The sequence below is a fragment of the Nelumbo lutea genome, chromosome 6 (assembly GCF_056320005.1).
Source record: "Nelumbo lutea isolate HS-2025 chromosome 6, American lotus-T2T, whole genome shotgun sequence".
NCBI classification, from domain to species: Eukaryota; Viridiplantae; Streptophyta; class Magnoliopsida; order Proteales; family Nelumbonaceae; genus Nelumbo; species Nelumbo lutea.
Genome location: NC_142689.1, coordinates 20396727 through 20415961, shown reverse-complemented (window position 1 = coordinate 20415961; position 19235 = coordinate 20396727). Strand labels below are relative to the sequence as shown.

Here is a 19235-nt window from a genome sequence, read left to right as displayed (position 1 = left end):
TTTTTTTTTTTTTTTTTTAATTTTCAGGCCAGGCTTGGGCCTAGCCCTTAGGCAGCCTGGACCCGGCCTGAGCTCGACTTAGTTATACACATCCATACATACATATATATATATATGTAAATATATGTATACATATTTGTATAAAATAAAAATGTATATATAATTTTAGAGTGGGGTTATTGACAAACCCAATCCCAAACCCAATCCGAATACATCAAATTACAGTACGGAGTAGGTTCAGGTTGGGAAGATCGAGTTTGACCGACTTGATCCAAACTTAGGCTTTATGTCCAAATTTTGGGATTGGGCCCAGGTTGGCCATAAGCCCGACCCAACCCACCTGACATGCACCCCTAATATCTATCCATCTGTTGACTGTGGAAGTATGGGGGATCCAACAATCTTTCAACCCTTTTCTTCTCTCCGACTCTGGCATTCACAGCCCCTCCAAGGATGTAGCCACTCTCCCTTTTACCTTTTACCTCTTTCATTTCAGCCACTCTGATAGACCTTTAGAGGTCAAACCACGCCTCCCCATATCCATATTCTTCTGTATCTTTGTCAATCAAAGCCCATAAGTGAAATTTAATATTATTTTCATCATTCTAACTACTCGACACTAACCACTGAACCACTGCCTAACAAAACGGGGGAGAAGTGGAGAACAGACAAACACATACACATCAGTTCATATTAACCATGAATTTAAATCATTTAATCAACTATCCTTTGATAGTGGCTCTTCTAAAGTTGTCCTCAATATATCCTTTGGTTTCTGGTCCTTATCCCAATATATATATATATATATATATATATAACATAAACTTACTAGCTGCTAATAAAACCTATCGCAATCTAATCCATATATATCAAATCCAAAGGCTAAATAAATTTATTTACTATTGCAAATATATTAGTTAATAGAATATTTTACAATAATTAGCTACGCATACATTGCAGCCTATGATTGGTTTAACTGATCATTCATCAATCCTTCGAAGAAGGATTTTGTTGAATTTTTTAACAATAAAAATCTTTAGAGGTATATACGTGTCATTAGGGATACAAACAGATTTGAATTAGGATATATTTGAATTTGAATCTGATCTGACATTGTTCAAATTGGATCTGATCGGACCTGATAGGCTTCTATCTGAATCCGAATCTTATATATTGGATCTTTGGATCTGATTTGATCAGACTTTTTTTAAATTAATAAATTATTAAAAGAAAAAATAAAATATACCAATTTAAATAAAAGAAAAAAAATAAAAATACAAATATTTCTTAATTATTTTTATTATATAAATATACATATTTTTTATAAAAAAATAAATATTATGACAAATTTATAAAAATACAATATAAATAATATATTTATAAGTAAATAACACATCAAATCGAATTTTCTGATTAGGGTGATCGGAATCCGATCCATTCCGACCTGAGAATCTCAACAAGAGTGATCCGAATTCGACCAGATAGGATCTGATCGCGTCATGATCCGATCCATTTGCACCCTACGTATCATGATAATTAAACTGATTTCACTGGAACAAACCCACTTACTTTGGTGGGAATTCAAGAAAACATTAGAGGAATCCCCAAAATTTGTTTTGGAGTTTTCTACTCTTCTTGGGTTGCAAGTGGGGGAGTTGAGATGACTTTTGTTTTGTTTTTTCTACTGGATAATGCTGCTCTTTTAGTGAGAAAAGTCAAATATTCAATATTGATTTTCGGATTTCTACCTAAGGGTGAGCATTCGGTTTGTTAGGTTAAAAACCGATATACTTATTTGGAAAATCGAACCGAAACCGAAGTTTGCAAAAACCGAACAAACCGAATCGAATTTTTTTTTCGGTTACTTCGGTTGATTCGGTTAAAACAGAATTTGCTTGTTACTCTCGATCTTTCCTATGCATTTGTGCAAATGCATATAAAATTTACAGTACAAATTTTAAGCAAAGAACTTAAAAACTAAAGAATCCGGTGGCTAAAAATTTTTCGCAGTCCAGATTCGGTGGCTAACAAAAATAGCAGGAAGAATTGAAGATGAAAAGGGAAAAATAGAAAACAAAATGCTTGTACTTAATCATTCAAATGGCAAAGAAGAAAAACAAGGAGGGAACTAAAATGAACCGAAAAACTACAGATTAAAGAAGACCCACTGAACTCTATCACTTGCCACCACCCGCCAGAAAAAATTGGTTTGCTGGATGTTGAACGTTGGAGTAGTAAGCTGGAACTGGAACTCGTAGCTTGCAACTACTTTCTTGCTCAAACCTTCGAACGCTCATCGCTGCTACTTTCTTGCTCAGACGTGCTCACCACTGGATGTTGAACCTTGAAGATGAAGGTCGATGGTTAAAGAGACAAAGGCTAATGGGTTTTATCCTATGGGTAATAACCTTTGGGCTTTTCACTATATTTGTCTTAAAAGTTCAATATTTTGGGTTTTGACCAAAGGATAATAACCTTTGTACCCTTGGACTTATCATAATATTTGCATATTTACTGATTTACCCCCTAAAAGTTCGGTTTTTTCGATTAACCGAACTATTAAATCTCATAACCGAAGTTTGGCAAACCGAATTTTAAAACCGAAACCGAACCAATTTTTCGAAATAACCGAACCGAAAACATCAAAACCGAATTTTCGGTTCCATTATTCCGTTTCAATCGAATTATGCGATTATCACAATACAACGTTAAGGACTTCTCAGCAATACTCAATTCCTCAAATAATGACTTCAGCCACACCATTACTCAACTCCTCAACAAATCACTAAATTGAAATTAAATTCTTATTCACTAATTAAGAAGGTAATTGTCCAATTTGATTTCTTCCTCCATAAAATGTTAGCATGATTAGATGACATTTAGCCCATTGAAACTGATGAGTGGCGATTTGGCCCGACCTAGTGAATAGTGGACACGTGGATGCGACCTGATAATTGGACAATGACTAGGCGTCTTCCTACCACATCAGCAATGCTTGTCACGTCGGTGAGTCAGGCCACCTCGGGTGTCTCGGGGACCTCAGCAAGGACCAATGTTTGAGTAGCTCAGAATGGCCCAACCAATCGAGGTGACACGTAGCGGACTTCTAGAAGCATGCCAGTTGTCTCTGAACTCTTCAAGATCACGCCACACGACCATAGTCCTCATCCCGCCCAAATCGGACGAACACATTAGGCCTTATCGACTAGCATGTTATCTACCTCTCAGGGCGGGACGGACTCCTAACGGCACAGGTTGAAGATCTCAGAGGTGTTTCGTGAGATCCACGACCACTCAGGTTAGCCACCCCAGGTTCTCTGATCCTACCTATCTTATAGTTTGATCGATTAGTTAAATAACCGATGTCCGAATTACCATTCAATTAGGAACAACGAGATCGTGCACCATCAAAAACCATGCATTGTTTGTTGAGATTCGCACGTTGAATGGATGGTGTCTCACATTGGAAAGGGATAAAGAAAGGCAAGGGACTTTTATACAAAATTGACCCAAACTCCCCAAACATTATTTTCACAGCTATTTATTTGCTATAACCCTTTTTTATCCATAATCCTAATGAATTAAAGTAAAAAAAAAAAAAAAAAAAAAACATAATTTTTTGACTGTTATATATCCCTACTGATCAGATATGTCTATTTCAAAGCGTTGTCGAGCTTTTCTTTCTTTCTTGTGTTCAAACATGGAACCCATTATTTAAAACTGAGTCCCTTTCACGTTCAAACATGGAGAACCTATTCGATCAAAACTAAGTACTAACATGACCTACCCTATTTCTGCATATGGAGTAGTGATATGGCTGATTTAAACTGCCATTGGTTAAGAGACTCCTTCGATCATCCACCCGTTTACTCCATGTATCCAAGTCAGCTTGTAATAGTAGTAGAGTTTTCCCTGAAAACAGAACTTGTTCAGAGCTCAAATGCTTCAATTAGAAAAGTGGGGGTAAATGCTTATTCTTTGCAAGTGCATTATTAATGAAGCACATCTGACACTAAACCCCAACTTCAAGAAGATCATACGGTTGAGAGCGCACATGCTCAAAGTTTAATACAAAGTATCTAACGACTCCAGATCTGTAAGAATTTACTTCCAATTTGGTGTTTCTACCTACGCTTCGTTTCTAGCATATCTACAATCTATTTGAAGCAAGTATCAAAATATTAATATGATATACCCTATATTCAAAGTGATGGAGACTCATAGATACACAAATTTACAGGATTGAGGGGTTTTGAAAGTTTGGGATGATAGAAAGCAAGCATTCCCTCTCAAGCCCATAAGATAAAAAAACAAGAGTATCGGTCTTACGCACCAATACCCAATTTTAGTGTTGGGCCTATGGATATTTTGATCCTTGTTTCCAGGGAGAAATTTTTGCTGATACAAGAAATCACATTTGGGTTTATCATATCAATATTTTAAACTTAGTAAAAGGATGTGTCCTCTGTGTTTAATGTTGGATTTTGGCCACCACTGAAAGCAAGGAGAAAGACGATATACGCTAGGGCTATGGTTAGCAGATTAGCGGGGTTAGGGTTTCAAGGATTCAGGTGGAGCCCTCTGGCATATACACTGCAGAAAGCCTCTTTTTCCACTGGTTTGAATCCCATGGCCTCTAAATGGAAGGTATGCCAACATACCCCTTAAACTAGACAATTATTGGCCACGGGCCACCGGGTTTGTGTCCATACCCTTCATCTTTTTTCTCCCACATACTGTCATACAGTTCTCTTCGGAGACGGGCACAAGGAATCTGCTGTCAGCAAAAAGCATGTCAACGGCATCCAGCTGCACATTGAGAACATCTTCCCATGAACGTAACATACAAGTACAGGAGATGTTCCCAATGTGCACTGGATGCCATGTACTTTTGTTGGCAACAGATCCGGGCTCGATACAGGCAGGTTATGGGTATATTTGAACCATTGCGGTGCTTTGTGAAGTCCTGTTTATCAGAACTAGCAATATCCAACCTCCTCCTAAACAATAAAACAAAGTCAAAATAGGAGGATGGAGTCCGAGAAAACTAACAAGTAAACAATCAATCTTTTGGAATAATAGTCCCAACTTTTTATGGGTGCATCGGTGGGTTTCATTAAAATCGCCACCCAACATTTATAAAACAAAACTTTGATTCATGTAATGAAGCTAACAACCTCTATGGTAAATACGTGTGCACACTTAGCAATTCATCCTACAAGTTGGTAGATTTTTCTTCACAAAGTTCTTCCCCACAAAATCTCAAAAATTCTAATTCTCAATACAGGGGAATAAAAAGAATATATGTACCAAAATGGGCATGTCCAACAGTCTAGTGAACATGGGAAACCAATCGAGATTTTGCAAGTTTCTCTACCCTCTGTTGCTCCAATATTTGGAACCGAGACTGATTGGTGGGTATACATCAGCAGCAGATGTAGATGTGGAAGATGAAGTCCATGGCCCTTCAATTGACATACTCTGGATCTGTCCTGCACTCGTATTCTTACCTTGGTTCTGTTGAAAATGATTTTGGATGGCCTTATACCTTGACTCATCATAGCTTGGTTGTGAAACAAACTCTTGAATGATAGCTCCGCCTTCAAGCATGCTCACAACTGCAGACATAGCAGGTCTAAGTGCAGGAGATGAATTAGTGCATAGTAGAGCCACATTAATCATCCTCATGACCTCACCCTTGTCAAAATCGGATCCCAACCTTGGATCCACTAAGTCCATCAAATTTCCTCTCTCTTTCAGAATGAGGGCCTAAAAATGTAAACAAAAAATAAAGAAAAATCTGGTAAAGCATTCTTATTTCTAATTCAAGCTAAATAATGTAATAGTTTTGAAGTAATCTCCATCAAATTGCTAAATAATAGCATACAAGATAAGAAAGACATCTAAGTTACCCAATCAAGAAGATCAACACATTCCTCCTTCAGCCTGAAACTGGTGTTGCTTCTTCCACTGACAATTTCCAAAGCAACAACTCCAAAACTATAGACATCTGCTTTATCGGTCAGGTAACCTTTCATTGCATACTCCGGTGCCATGTATCCACTGAAAACAAAGATTAGCACATTATATTTTTCACTTTATTAGAAATACCAATTATAAATCTATAGCTTGTACAAGAAAGCTTAAATATTTTTCTCAAAGTGTATGATTCTAATAATTTTTCCCAATTGTAACTATTAAAATTTAACCAGTAACTTTGGTTTCTGGAACAGGTAGATAGATGCTTTTGAAAGTCAAAACTTAAAGATTAACAAAGACAATTTTGGTAGCTTACCAAAAGACAGTTTTGGTAAACTAAAGTTCACTGATTGGGTTAGATTTCTAGAAGGTTAACAAAGTATGTTTTGAAGTTTTGGTTCTAGGGTCACATTTTGGCTTGATCTCTGGTGTGGTGATTCTACTTTTCAGAAGTTCTACCCTCTCTCTTCCAAATAGCTCAAAGTAAGGAGACCATGGTGGCTGCGGTTCAAATTCAGAATGGGGGTAGTGCAGTTCGGAACCCTCTTTTCAGGAGAGATCTAAATGATTAGGGCGTTCCCCAAGTTTTGGACTCACTGCAAAAGTTACACTATTAACCCAAGCATGCATGCAAATGACAGAAGACCTTGGAGATAGAGTAAGGATGGAAATGTTCTTGATCACAAAGGTTGCCTTCTAGTTTTAATCCGCTGTCCTTAACAAGTGCTTGACAGCTGAAAACTTGTCAAAGAGAGGTTTCCATGTAGATAAATGTAGATAATATAAACTGTAATTTCTGTATGATGAGACAGAAAGTAAGTCATGATTTTGCATTGTCCTGTTATCAAATGTCTGTGGGCTTGGCTGTTTGACATCTTTGGGGTACAGTGATGTTCCCCTGAAACAATGGAGGATGCTGTTAGAAGCTGGCACATATGACATATCTGGTTTGAGTAAGAAAGGGAAACTGGTTTGGGGAATCATTCTTTTAGCGTTGATATGGACCATCGGGGAGGAAAGAAATGGAAGAATTTTGAAAGGAAAGAAAATAAGAGGGCATGCTGAAATCTCTTCAGAGAAGAATGTACTCTTGGGTGGCAGCTCAAAGATTATATAGAAACACCCCATACAGTCATTCTTTTGTTTATGAATGTACTCTTGGCTGTGTGTGTTGTAATGTCTTTTATATTTTTCTGATTTTATAATACAATGCCTTAAACTTTTCTCAAAAAAAAAGTATGTTTTGAAGAAGAGTTTATCTATGTTTATGGCCTCTCCCTTTTTCTTCACTAAGACATACTAGAAGACTACAGTGTGCTCCTTTTCTCTTCATAAAAAATAAAATTTATTACTACGAACAAAAAATGTGGAGCAAGGTCACTCACAAAGTGCCAGCAATTCTTGTGCTTATGTGTGTGTTGTCCTCTTCATCAAGTTTAGCCAACCCAAAATCAGATATTTTGGGATTAAGATCCTTGTCAAGAAGTACATTAGTTGCCTTGATGTCTCTGTGAACAATCTTCAATCTTGATTCTTCATGGAGATAAGTAAGGCCTCTTGCTATCCCAACACAAATCTTCTGCCTAGTTGACCAATCTAATCTTAGTTGACATTCTTCTGGACCTTTAAATCATCAAATCAGCACAAATTAGAAAAACCATCCATTATGAAGTGTATCTGCCTCTTTTCCCAACACAAAAATCTGATTATCATAACGAGTAATGCTGATCTTACCAAACAAAGCATGTGCAAGACTGTTATTTTCCATGAACTCATATACTAGCAACAATTGATTATCTTCAATACAACATCCATAAAGCTTTACAAGATGAGGGTGTTGTAAAGCAGAAATCATGCCTATTTCATTCACAAATTCACGATTTCCTTGCTTTGATTTGGAAGAAAGCTGCTTAACTGCTATAATGGTACCATCTGATAGAAGACCCTGCATTTTAATGATAAAGCCAACAATGCAATAGTTTTTTTTTTTTTTTTTTTTTTGTACTAGCATTTAAAGGAAATAGATTCATGCATTTCTACCAAAATAGACTGTGGAAGTAGGTTCTTATACCTTGTAAACAGACCCAAAACCACCTTCTCCTATCTTGTTTGCAGCATCAAAATTGTTTGTAGCAGCTTTAATTTGCCTTAGGGTGAAGGATCCAGTATGTAGGTCTAGAATTCTTAAATCTGTTAGGAGACCAGGTAATAATAATTCTATCTTAAAAAGTCATAAATTTCTTAGCAATACTTAATTTGCATTCTACTTGATCAGTATAAGGTGTTCTGTTCCTCAATCACAAGGTCTAATTCTGAAGACATGAATGAAAAGAGAATACGAACAAAGAATGGAAAATAAATATTGAGAATGAATTTTTTCCATTGATGGAATTTGTAAAATTTATATAAGGTAATAAACACACGCACCTGGAAGACAAAAAGAAATAAAGAATATTTAAAAAGGATATGACATTTCAGTAAGGATAAAGGAAAATTTGAAGTTCATTATTTCTTACAGTAGTTACTTTTCATTATTAAGAAGTTATTGGACCAACAATGATCCTGTTTTCATTTTGTTTGTTTTTCTCATTAAAATATTAATTTTATTCTCTTGACTCTTTTTTTTAGTGAGTACCCAATTATATAGATTATTCACATCTAGTAGTAGGGGCTGGGCTCACGAACATTGTATAGTTTGGTCCAATTTGGATTTACAAATTTAAGCCCCCTTAGGAACCAAATCCATGTATGGATCTGGTTGATGGGTATCCAATAAATACATGAGAATATGAATGTTTCCATTTAGAACGGAAACAAGTTGTTTATGAGTTAACAACTTTGGGCATCAAGAAAATTATAGATTGGATGATCTAGGGGGAAAAGCCCATATAACTAGTCATAGCTGATTGATATTACTTTCTCTATACTGATGTAGAGAAAGTACAACTACAATGATAATACTAATTCAAGAAAATCAACATACCAGAAAAATTATTAGCAATTAAACATGGCTCCATAAAGAGTTCAAGAAACACTTAAATCCTAACAAAAACAATCAGACCTAGCTTGAAGTAAAAGAAGTAATAGAGATGAAGCATGACAAAATCTTGACATAAAGAAAAAGTTTTGTAATGATATCAATAGGGGAGGGTGGTGTTCAATATTTTTTCCTGCTGTCTGAATGCCTTTTTATAGCCTTTTGTGGAATATATCAGAGCAAGTATAACCTGGGTAACCAGATCTCTCCTAGGATTTTATCTCTTATCTTTTTGTCTAATTCCCATCTTATTTGTACTTCATCAGGAAAAAGGAACTTCTCTCTTTCCTTCCTGTCTCTTTCTCTTTATTAGGAAAGAAAATATAAAAGACATTTCTCTTTATTCATTTATTTCCTTTAGGTTTAAGAAAAATAATATTTGGGCAATATGTGGCATATCTTTAATTATTTCTCCAATATTAAATATAATATAAAACCCTAAAATCAACAGCTAGATTCGATCAATTACCAGACATTGGATCTCAGCCACATTATTAACTTTGCATAAAGTGCATAATATGCTCCCAACACAAGTAAATCCACTTTTTTCTATTTCTAATTTCAACCCTATGTATGTAATAAAGTTTTGATTTTAGTATTTCTTATAAGAAATGTAAATTTCTAAATACCCAATTATTGTTGATTATTTGGTGGATCAATGTCTATTTATTTCCTAAAATCTCAATTTCTAAATACCCAATACTTCCATTTGTATAGGTACAAAAACGAAATATTACTAGAATAAATCTCAACATATTCTGCAATGTGTCAAAACATTCTATACTCTTCTCAACAACATTTATTTTGTTAATTAAAACAATGTAAGTTTTACAATTTGCATATACATAGATACCCACCAAATAATTTGTTTTAATATGTTTCTGTTACCTTTAGATGCACTAATTTTTTTCTTCTTAAAACAGAATAAATAGTACAATAGCATAAGAATAGTTGTATGTGAATCATAACTTTTCATATTAACAGAATATAATAAAGTAATATTTATAACAAAAATATTAACAGTGGCACTATACAGCAATTTTTTAAACCCTTAAATTTATTTTAGTGGAGGAAGAGGCCATTTTGAAAGGGTCAAATCATTTTAGGAGCATTTTTTTATGATTTTATAATGATACAAATACTTCAAACAGTATATTTCTTTATAATTTCAAAAAAAAATATTAGTAGATACTTTCATAAATTGATGGTTTACAATATAAAATTTAAAACTACAGGAAATTTCTAATATTTTTGACAAACAAGTGTCAAATTTTCCATAAGAAAGTAAGAAACAACATTTTAAACCTCGGTTATCTAGAACTACCTCTGTAACTCTTGGACCTGGACCTACAAGACTCAGAAACAATGCACATATAAAAGTCTTCATACACTTGGGCCAGCCTGGACCTACCTATTGGAACCCCTAATTTTTGCAAGGATTTATATAATTAGTTGGCTGCTACCTTGGTACATTCTGCTTTTGCGGACTTGATTCCCTTTCCACCAGAGGAAGCCTAATACCATGGAGATGAGGACTACCACTGAAACCACAATTCCAGCTACAGAACCTGCTGACAGCTTCTTTCCACCTAGAGGTATGAAATCTGCAAGAATAAAGCATATCAAACACTAGGTGGTGGTTGAAAGATGTATGGTTACATAACAACTGAGTGACTAGAATAATGTCAAAGTGATTAAAAGGACTTTTAACTCCTTGGTTTATTGAAAACAAGTTTTACATGGAAATGGATATGAGAATCAGAACCCAACACATGTTCAGTGAGTCTGACTTGGCAAGATAAAGAAACAAGGATTCGTTGACATATATAGTAAAAGTATAAGCTATAAAATAATCCATTTTTTTTTTTAATTCTAACATTATAAACCTATAGAAAAAGGTCCAAAAGATTATCTCTGTTACTTGACAATATTTTATAGGAAAAATAGCATTCGTTACATATATTAGTTGTTCACTTATACTGAATAAGCAATGAGAAAAAGCAAGATGTCACATAAAAGTGTCCTTCAAGAATCTCTGTTACTTGACAATATTTTATAGGAAAAATAGCATTCGTTACATATATTAGTTGTTCATTTATACTGAATAAGCAATGAGAAAAAAGCAATATGTCACATAAAAGTGTCCTTCAAGAATTGATGGAGTGTCAGAATCTGATGCATGAATCCCAACCATAAGGAAACCAACCAAACACTAAATTCAACATGCTTGTGCATCCTCAAAACAACTTAGCTTTTCAATAGTCCATGTCCTTTACTTTCTTTCCTCTCCTTTCACATTTAAAGAACAACAGAATATTTATGACAATTACATTAGGAATTGTCATTTCAGTTGATATTTCCAGTGGACTAGAGAGTAGAAAAACATAAAGATTATTTGACTAACGAAATTTAAATCGAACCATCCATTAGTAATTACCAACATAACATTACTGCATACAATTTGTTTTGCAAAAATATATTGCAAACAGAAGAGAATCGCTGCAAAAACATTCAACTTTACCCTCTACAGAGATAGCGGATATCAAAGGGCCATAAACTCCTTTAGAAGGGATTGCTGTTGTTCCTTTCCCAGCCCAATAAAAGCGGATTTCTAGAGTGCCATCTTTCACATAAGTTTTAGTGAAGTTTGTAATGATTGGCTTACCAACTCCACCTGCCTCATTTGCTATATTGAAATCTTTCAACACCAGTGTTCCCTGTCATACACTAATCAAATTAAACCCGGTTGACGTAACCAACTGAAATATATCTATCAAATATGATTTACTTAGTTATTTACTAACAATTACCTGAATATAAACATCAAATATGCGTCTTCCAAGGCTACTATAAGTTTCATCATCTGTAAACATGATCTCTGCAAAGTGGAGCTTCACAGTGTAACTTCCATTTTGCAAACAGTATCCATAATATGTGAGAGAGAGGGGAGAAAGGCGTGCCGTCATGTATAATTCATAATTATCTAGGATTTTTGATGCACTGGTTAGGTACTTCTCTGCATTTTTTCCATCTAGGAATCGACCAGTGTTGCTCAATGCCCAGCCATTTTTACTTTCCCAAAAAATGGCAGCACTGCTTTTTTCATCATCGGATTCATATGTGGTATCTCCTAGAATTACTTTTCCTCCACCACAATTTATATGGAGTTTGTTCTCATCTAGAAAAAAAAATAATAACAAATCACTGAATCAGTGTCTGGCTGACATAACATAATCACAAACGGCAATATGTTTGGAGAGGCAGCATCTTGCACCTTCCCAAGGGACTGATTATGTAATTTCTTTCTGATTTAATGGAAATATGATATTTTATCTATCAAAAAAATATCTTGGGTCTGGGAAGACCTGATCCATAACATGCTCTTGGGATGCCAAACATACCATGCATCTAGCATTTCGATGATTAAGGCCCTACATGCAGATCAAATGGACCAAAAACCAGCTAAATTTTGATTTGCAAATATTTGTGATTGTGTTTGAAAGATGGTGGTCAGACTACATCTCATCATGATTTGGTCCAAACCATCTTTTCTACAGAACTAATCAAGTGAAGTCTTGATCTTGTGAACATCCAACATGTAACAAACCCATTGTAAACAAAGTTCTAATTTTAATGATGCATACTCATAGTTTTTGACAACTTCAAGTTTGTTTAGTCAGCAGACAGGAGTTGTAGATGGGCATCATGCCCTACAATTGGACCTATCACATGTTTCAAGAATTAGCACTCACCATTGAATTGCTCTCAACTAAAACATTGAAAATACCAAAAAAATAAGCATAATGAGATGATTATTAATTATCATCATCTAAATTAGATAACTCATTATGCACCATATATTCACAAGCCCAAATATAGGACATCATATATTCATGGGCCTAAATAATAAGACTATATCTAATTTTGTAAGCACTAAATGTAGGGTCCCATAGTCCAAATGTAGAGCCCATGAATATATTCAGGTTTAATATTTTTGTGTTGACCAATCAAAAGGATTTAAAAAAGTTAAAATATTACCCTAAAACTAGAACTTTCAAATTGATCCTACCTAAAGCCAATTTATGCCTCCAATTTTCTTTATTAAGGCGTTCAAGTCATCAATTGAATGTTTATATGGTCGTGAGTGGGGCCCAAATTTGACATCAGACCATTTTTAGCCTATTAAATTCATTACTGCAGTCTAGTCGGACCAAATGTGCTCAGATCTCAAAAGATATTCCAATCTGAGTGAGATGCCCAATCAATTTTCAAACTTCTTGAAGCAACATTAAGAGTTACATTGAATATAGTTCATTTATGCCTAGAAAGACAATCTAACATTTTATTCTAAAGTTCTTTAAAACTTTTTTTTTTTTTGATAAATTAAAGTTCTTTTAAAACTTGAGGCTAAGTTCTTTTAGACCATGGGAGAATTATGCACGAGACAATACGCTAGATGTGGATTTTTTGAATCTTATATGTATTTTTGTATATGAAGATAATATTTTGGTTATTTTGCATATTTGGATTACAGCATAGATCTTTTATCACCTTTCATCCTACCAAATTTTAGCCTTAAACTCCATTTAAAATCCCAGTTTCCAAAATTTTGGAAATTCTTTTCATGATAGAATTTTTTATATTTTTGTGGAAAACTTACTCAAAAATGTCTTCAAATTAAACCAACCCATGGAATCAATCATTCTAAACATACCTAAAAAAAGTTGGTTAAATATTCCATCCCTATACTTAGGGCCTGTTTGTTTCCTCTTAACTCTTACCTCTTAAGAGGAATCTTGTAACTTTAAGACGAAAATGGCGGTTCGTTTCCTCTTATTCCTTATCTCTTACAGAGGAGTCTTATATTTTTTTGTTTTCCAATGATACCCCCAAAACACAAAAGACTTCTCCCTCCTTATAATAATAATAATAATTATTATTAATTATAATTAAAAGTTATGAATAATTACTACTTAATTAATTTTTAACTAATTATTACGATAATTAGTATTAATAGTAAATTAATAATAAATTAAATATTTATTATTATTACAGTAATTATTACAAATAATTAATTATTCAAAATTAATAATTAATATTTAAATAATTATTATTAATTAATTATTATTATTAGTTATGACTTCAATCTTAATTAATTATTAATTATTAGTCATTAATCATAATTAAATATTATATTAATTAGTATTATTTAATAATTTACAATTATGAATTAGTAATTATTATTATTATTTAATAAATAATTATTATGATAATTAATAACTAATTATTATAATCGTGATAATCAAATATTAATTAATTATTAATCATTATAAAATTTTTATTATTACTAATTATTAATTATTAGTTAAAAAGAATTAATATAATTAATTATTATTTAATAACTATAAGAATTAGTATTAGTAATAAATTAATTATGAATTAAACATTAAATATTATTATTGCTATAATAATTGTTATAAGTACAATAATTATTACAATTAATTATTAAAATTTCATTAAAATTTATAGTAATTATTATTACTTATAAATTAAATTTTAATTAAATATTAATTATTAATTAATTTTTAACTATTATATAAATTAATAATTAATAAATAATAATAATGATTATAATTAATTATTATTTAACAAAAAATATTTATTAATAATTATTAACTTTTATTAATTATTTATTAATCATTATAATAAATTATAATATTATTTTTTATTGAATTACATTGACAAACAAAAAATCTCATATATGGGGTTAACATGGGCATTTGACAATTTTCAGAATTCAGAACAACAATCTTTGCATTCAGAGTTCAGAGGAAAGAAAAATTCACCAATACTAATATACCTCTTAATGTAATTATTACACTTTCAGATGTCAGATGTCAAAGCAAACGAACAGGCCCTTAATCTCTGAAATTTCTATTTTTCCACTGACTACAAAGAATTTGTAGTTCTCAAAGATTTAACCTAGAACCTTTCTAACCCCTCTTAACCCTTCCCTTTAGTCATAAATTCATCCCTATATCCTATTGTAGCCAACTAATACCTCCATAGGCTCACCCTCAAGTCGTAATTGACCCTACATCAATTTGGTATTGGAGTACATGGTTCTATATCAGCCGGTATCAGAGCTGCCAGCTCTGCATTATGTGCAGATGGACATATTTGGTGACATTTTTGATAGGAATGAAGTTCAATGGATCTGATTGGTTCAATAAGACCAGTACATTTTAAGGTTTGAGTTGATGAGAAAGAAGAAACAATGAGAGGCCCTAGGGAAAATCAGGTGCTGACAATTAACTTTACACAGGCTTATTGTCGAAGCAAAAGAAGCTGTTTGAAATAGGAATTATATAACCTCACAAGAACATAATTCATTGCATATGTCTAATTCTAACTAAATCTAACATTATCAACATCAAAAGTACCAAAAAAACATTACTAACAACCAAATATGCATAAGTGGCCGGTTCATAGCCATGATATTAAAAACAAAATGTGCATCATTTACGAAAGAGAAATATAATGAACAAAAGTTCACTCATGCCGATTGGAGCTTTTATAATGTTTATGGTTGGGTTTGATAATCTTCTTAAGGTTTATATAGCACTTGTCCCCTCATTTTTTCTAACAAAAAGACCCTTCCCTATCTGATGTTTTTTAAGTAAATTCTTTCATGTTTCATCTCAAATTATGGGTTTATTATGTTGTAAATGCAACATTTCATTAGAAACGATCATGAATTGTTGAATCTTAAGTGCAACTAACCAAACAGCATAAATATGTAAACTAAGAAGAACAAGCAAAGCAACAGCAGTCTACCAGAATAGCATACTTACATCGTGAACATCTTAGGCCTTGCATGCATGTACCATCTCTATTTCTATACCAATATTCAAGAGCAAGTTGAAATTAATCATCAATTTACAATTGAATTCCTTTTAGATAAGAAACAATTAAATAAAGAGGTGTTCCACGAGTATTTTTTACTAAATCTAAAGGAAAACATGCAATATTAGAGAAATCAAAGTAGAAAACATACAAATTATTTCCCAGAGAATAGCTACCAAACAAGTTTCTGGAAAAAAAATAAACAAAAAGTTATGGTCAAGAAAAATATGTCTACACAAAAATGAGGAAAAAAATGAAATTCCGTAGGTGCTCTTACAGTTTTCCATCGACTCCGTCTTGCTGACAACTAGGATTGCCTGAGCTTTTCAATGAAAAGTTGTTGCAAGAAAGATCACTGTAATTTAAAGTTTGTATCAACAACCATTTTCTTGATGGCAAAAAATATAAATAGACAAGGGATGGAATAAGATATATTTTGTGTCATGGTGTACAAAAACTGAACTTTGTATAGGTAACAAGTATAACTGAAACAACGAAAAACTTACGTGGAATTTCCTCTAATTTGAGTAGGCACGGAACCATTTAGCAAGTTTCCAGTTAAAAATCTGACAAGATCCACATCAATATTGAGTCGTTGAAAAGTTGTTCATGCAAGAATCCAAAGAACTCGATACAAGATTAACACAGGTGAATTTTGGTTACCTACATGTATTGTATCTTTGATCTCTTATAAAAGCTGCTTGGAATTTGTCCTGTAAACTTGTTAAAGCTGAGGTCTCTGCAGGTAAAGATGGAACTAAACATAACAAGAGAAAGATTGGCCCATAGAATTTTTTACCCCCACTAAATGTTTTCATCAATGGTTAGAGGTTATGATTAAAATACCACAGCATAATAATTTTCAAGTATTCAATACCAAAAGATTGACCCTTTGACGAAATTTCTTTTGCTTTTAGTTCTTTTTTGATAAAAAGAGCCCCTGAAGAATAGCAAGGTTTAAAATGCCGATGCTGGTGGAAATGTCAATCATCCAAATATAGGAAGCATGTCAGAAATATTGTATGGAAATATGTGAAAATCATAGACATGGTAGAAACATTGTAAAATATGGGAAGCATGTAGGAAATGTCGTATGGAAATATAGTAAAACTTATAGACATGGTGGAAACATTATAAAATATGCAAAAATATAGAATGATATTTCATGAAATAATAAAAGAAGCATAAGAACACCTTTTTAAATTATTATCTTGTTCTAAATCATTAAACAAAGCTAAGAAAGAAAGGTTAAAGACAAAAGAATATGTTGTGAAGTTATCTTATAAACCTTAAGATTCAAAACTACATGATAGAATGAGTTCAAGAAAATTTTGAAATCATAGAAAATGCAAATGGTTCTAATAAATCAACCAAATTACTTATTACACAAATAAAAACTAACATTTAACTTTAGGTTTGAATTGAATATCAATCTGTCTTCAGGTGGTAATCAAGTTAGGTGGGCAATAACACTGCTACAATATCATCACCAACTTATGTTATAATACTATCTCTTGTACTCCACATAGTGCTGGTAGTGTTCACTAGGGAATATTTCAATTCCAGTAAAATTTCATGTTGCCACCCATGGAAATGGAAATATGTTGTGGAAACCATCTCTTGCACTCCACATAGTGCTGATGGTGTTCACTGGGAATATGTCGGTTACAGTAAACTTTTGTGCCGCTACCCATGGAAATGGAAATATGTCGTGGAAATATTAGGAAATTTAGGGACATTTTAAACATGAAGAATAGTATATGGTTAAGTAGTTTCTTTTGAACTAACAAATTCCCATAGGAAGATAAAAATCTAGACTTACAAAATTATTAGATCTTTGAAGTTTTCATTTCCTAGGCTTGAAGGAAATTCTCCAATAAGGTTGCAACTCCTTAATATCCTACAAAAAAAAAAAAAAAAAACTCACTTAACTAGTAGATAGGCATACTTCAATAAATTAACATTTATAACCATCCAACTTACAATGTCTTCATCATTTTCATGTTATTTAGTAGCGGAAAATTCCCTTCTGTTCCATTTAAGTCACTGATCCTTCTGCATGAGAATACTTGAATTATAAAAACAGAAAAATGATATAGATAATCAAGAGGCGAAGAGAATAGGTAGAGGGAAGAGAAAAAGAACAGAGAAACTAAGGAAGAATGGATCAGAAGAAAAAAGATCATCTACGACCCCTCATGTCTATTTATAATAAAGAATAAACATGTGTATATTGCCAATAATATCCCTGGCTGCCCATATATAAAAAAGAAAAAACAGAAACATGAAAAGGTTTAAATAGAAACATATATCAGCAGTAAAAATAAATAAATATGAGCTTTTAACTAATATATCAATACTCCCTCTCAGGTTGGGTATAGATATTAATCATCCCCAACTTTCTTAAATCCGCCTTCAACTTTAGAGAGGAAGTATTATCCCTGGAGAGAGATGTTTTTTTTTTTTTTTGATGGATGGAAAGAGAGAGATTCTTTAAATGGTTATGATATAAAATGAATGTTCTATTTACTATCAAAACATGGAAGTGCATAAACAGTATAGACCAGTGTGTCATCATGATACACTAAACTCAATTAAAACTTGTCCAACCATATGGGGTCGGCTACATGAATCTTGTTCTATCATTCCACTCCGATTTTAAATGAAGTATTATGTTCAAAATATTGGCTATACGGAGCTCGTTTGAGCAGCTTGCGTATTGTCACATGACCCTTTTAAGTTCTAGCCGCAGCCGCTTCATAAGGGGCCTTGGTGTAATTTCATTCTGTTATTTCAAAACTATAAATGTGAGGGACTCATTAGACCCCACAGTCAGTTCTTCTAAACCCTCTTCTCTCTTCTTTCTTCCTTTCTTCTCTCTTACAGGACTGCTCTAAACTTGCTACAGCACCCGTCTACTTCTTTTTCTTTGCTATTTTTGGCTTTATTTTACAGCTATGATTGCACTTTGCCAACTTACTTCATAGTACACAGGGTGCCTTTGACTCTACTTCATAGTACATCCTTTTGTGCTGAACTTATTCTCAAATATGTAAGGACGTGGGAGCAATTGTAAGTTGGACCCCACGGGCTGCAAACGGCCTGCCCAGATGGGTTGGAAAAACAATGGGCAATGAGGGATACATGTTTTGGGGCCAAATAATGTAACAGAAAATATTTCTGAGTTCCAGAAGGAGTTGGCCAAGGCTAACCACCATTTTGTGGTGTAAGACTTCTATTTGTGAAAAGCAAAAAATCTCTGAAGTGGCATTCAATAAATCTGAATCTGAAGTCTGAAGAGCAAAAAAAAATA

General features: G+C 33.1%; 1 protein-coding gene across 6 annotated transcripts in view; it reads right to left on the bottom strand.

Moving 5' to 3' along the window:
* Positions 1-5135: 5135 nt before the first annotated feature.
* Positions 5136-19235, bottom strand: part of LOC148847804 (putative LRR receptor-like serine/threonine-protein kinase At1g53420) — a 50114-nt gene continuing 36014 nt past the window's right edge. For 4 of the 6 annotated variants that reach the window (XM_088950730.1, XM_088950735.1, XM_088950734.1 and 1 more), the window contains 15 exons: positions 17906-17977; positions 17745-17822; positions 16590-16661; positions 16429-16488; positions 16200-16277; positions 16074-16109; positions 15871-15914; positions 11827-12194; positions 11538-11733; positions 10480-10620; positions 8051-8169; positions 7714-7924; positions 7365-7602; positions 5913-6063; positions 5136-5769 (listed from right to left, as the gene is read on the bottom strand). In XM_088950730.1, the coding sequence (XP_088806856.1) occupies positions 5374-5769; positions 5913-6063; positions 7365-7602; positions 7714-7924; positions 8051-8169; positions 10480-10620; positions 11538-11733; positions 11827-12194; positions 15871-15914; positions 16074-16109; positions 16200-16277; positions 16429-16488; positions 16590-16661; positions 17745-17822; positions 17906-17977 (2260 nt within the window). In that variant the 3' untranslated portion in view covers positions 5136-5373. The remainder of the gene's footprint in view (positions 5770-5912; positions 6064-7364; positions 7603-7713; positions 7925-8050; positions 8170-10479; positions 10621-11537; positions 11734-11826; positions 12195-15870; positions 15915-16073; positions 16110-16199; positions 16278-16428; positions 16489-16589; positions 16662-17744; positions 17823-17905; positions 17978-19235) is intronic. The other 2 variants (XM_088950732.1, XM_088950731.1) reach the window with 2 other exon arrangements.